Consider the following 1,553-nt stretch of genomic DNA (forward strand, 5'->3'; position numbering starts at 1 on the left):
TATAAAGACTTTGTATTTGTAAATGTGAGCCATGGACACTTTAAGGACATCTTTTTACATGTGTGTTATATCCAGGTTACCAAATTGCTCAACGGACTGGTGATTGCGTCGCTGGAGAACTACTCCCCAGCCTCTAAAATCGGAGTCTTTATCAAAGCTGGTTGTCGTTATGAGACCCCTGACAACCTGGGTGTCACCCACCTGCTCAGACTGGCCTCCAACCTGGTATGAAAGTTCAGCATAGCTGGTTTAAAGTCAGTATGTGCTTAGTTTGTGTTTATTTTATATTTAAAATGAAAATATTTAAGTACTTTATTCTACATAAAAAAAATAGTCAGCTAGATATTAATTAGCAATTTTTTTTTATGTATAGACCACCAAAGGAGCGTCAGCATTCAAAATCTGCCGTGCTATTGAGGCAGTGGGAGGCAGCATGAGGTAGGATTCTCTGTTTTAATAAAAATGGAAAAGAAACAAAAAGAGACTGACAAACGTTTAGTGCTCTGAGTGTTAATTTGTGTTTTTCTGTGCAGCGTGACTTCATCCAGGGAGAACATGGTGTACACCGTCGACTGTTTGAGAGATGACGTGTGAGTGTGCTTATTTTGTTTAAAATGTCATTATTCAGAWTTAAGAAATGACTGCTGAGCAGAAATTTGAGTCAGATACACAATCTCCTTTGTTTACACGTGTTGTAATTTGTAACGGTGGAGATCATCGTGCCTCGGGTGTGAGAGGATTTAAAAATTTATTTTTGTTTTCTTGCACAGCCTTCTTACCTCACAGGAGTTTTTCCTCTGCATGTTTTTGTGTCTGCAGCGAYACAGTGATGGAGTTTTTGATCAATGTGACGACGGCCCCAGAGTTCCGTCCTTGGGAGGTGTCTACTCTCACACAGAGGATGAACGTGGAAAAAGCACAGGCAGCACAAAGCCCTCAGACAGGTGAGCCTTTAAATGATCACAAATCTTGTTTGTATCCCTGCTTATAAATCACAAAGCTTAGCATGAGGAATGATGCCACGTCTGTATCAGGCTCAAATAAAAACACACAAATACTTCAGACTAATACCACTTTTCTACTTGGTTACATTTCCTCTTCCACTTTGCAAGTAATCGAGRGCAAAGAATAAAAAAATGTTTGTAGTTTGGACTTATTGAGGTAAACACAGGTGATGTTAAGGCAGCAGTGTTTGTTGTGTTCCTACTAAAAGAAATGAGTTTCTAAAGTCATTGCATAATGTTTAGTTACTTACTCATTAACTATTCAGTGTCTGTACTCAGTGTCAACAAGTACCGTATTTTTCGGACTATAAGCCGCACCTGCCATTTTTTTTAAAAAAACGCGTGAACATCAATGTATAAGCCGCACCGGACTATAAGCCGCACCCACCACCCCCCATCAGTAAAAACAAAAACAGCCACCTCACCCCCCCACACCCCATCAGTAAGCGGTCCTCTTCAGTTTCGGAGTTAAACGAGCTGCGAAAAGCTGCGTCACACAGCAGTATCTGTTCAGTGTTGCTTTCTTTCTTTTTTTTGTCACTTCAGTAG

General features: G+C 40.3%; 1 protein-coding gene across 1 annotated transcript in view; it reads left to right on the plus strand.

Moving 5' to 3' along the window:
- Positions 1–1,553, plus strand: part of uqcrc2b (ubiquinol-cytochrome c reductase core protein 2b) — a gene marked incomplete in the record, with an annotated part of 11,513 nt that overhangs the window by 4,440 nt on the left and 5,520 nt on the right. Inside the window, 4 exon segments of the mRNA XM_014024042.1 lie at positions 76–225; positions 374–438; positions 534–590; positions 820–944. Coding sequence (XP_013879496.1) covers positions 76–225; positions 374–438; positions 534–590; positions 820–944 — 397 coding nt within the window.

The sequence above is a fragment of the Austrofundulus limnaeus genome, unplaced genomic scaffold, assembly GCF_001266775.1.
Source record: "Austrofundulus limnaeus strain Quisiro unplaced genomic scaffold, Austrofundulus_limnaeus-1.0 Scaffold405, whole genome shotgun sequence".
In the NCBI taxonomy this organism is placed as follows: Eukaryota; Metazoa; Chordata; class Actinopteri; order Cyprinodontiformes; family Rivulidae; genus Austrofundulus; species Austrofundulus limnaeus.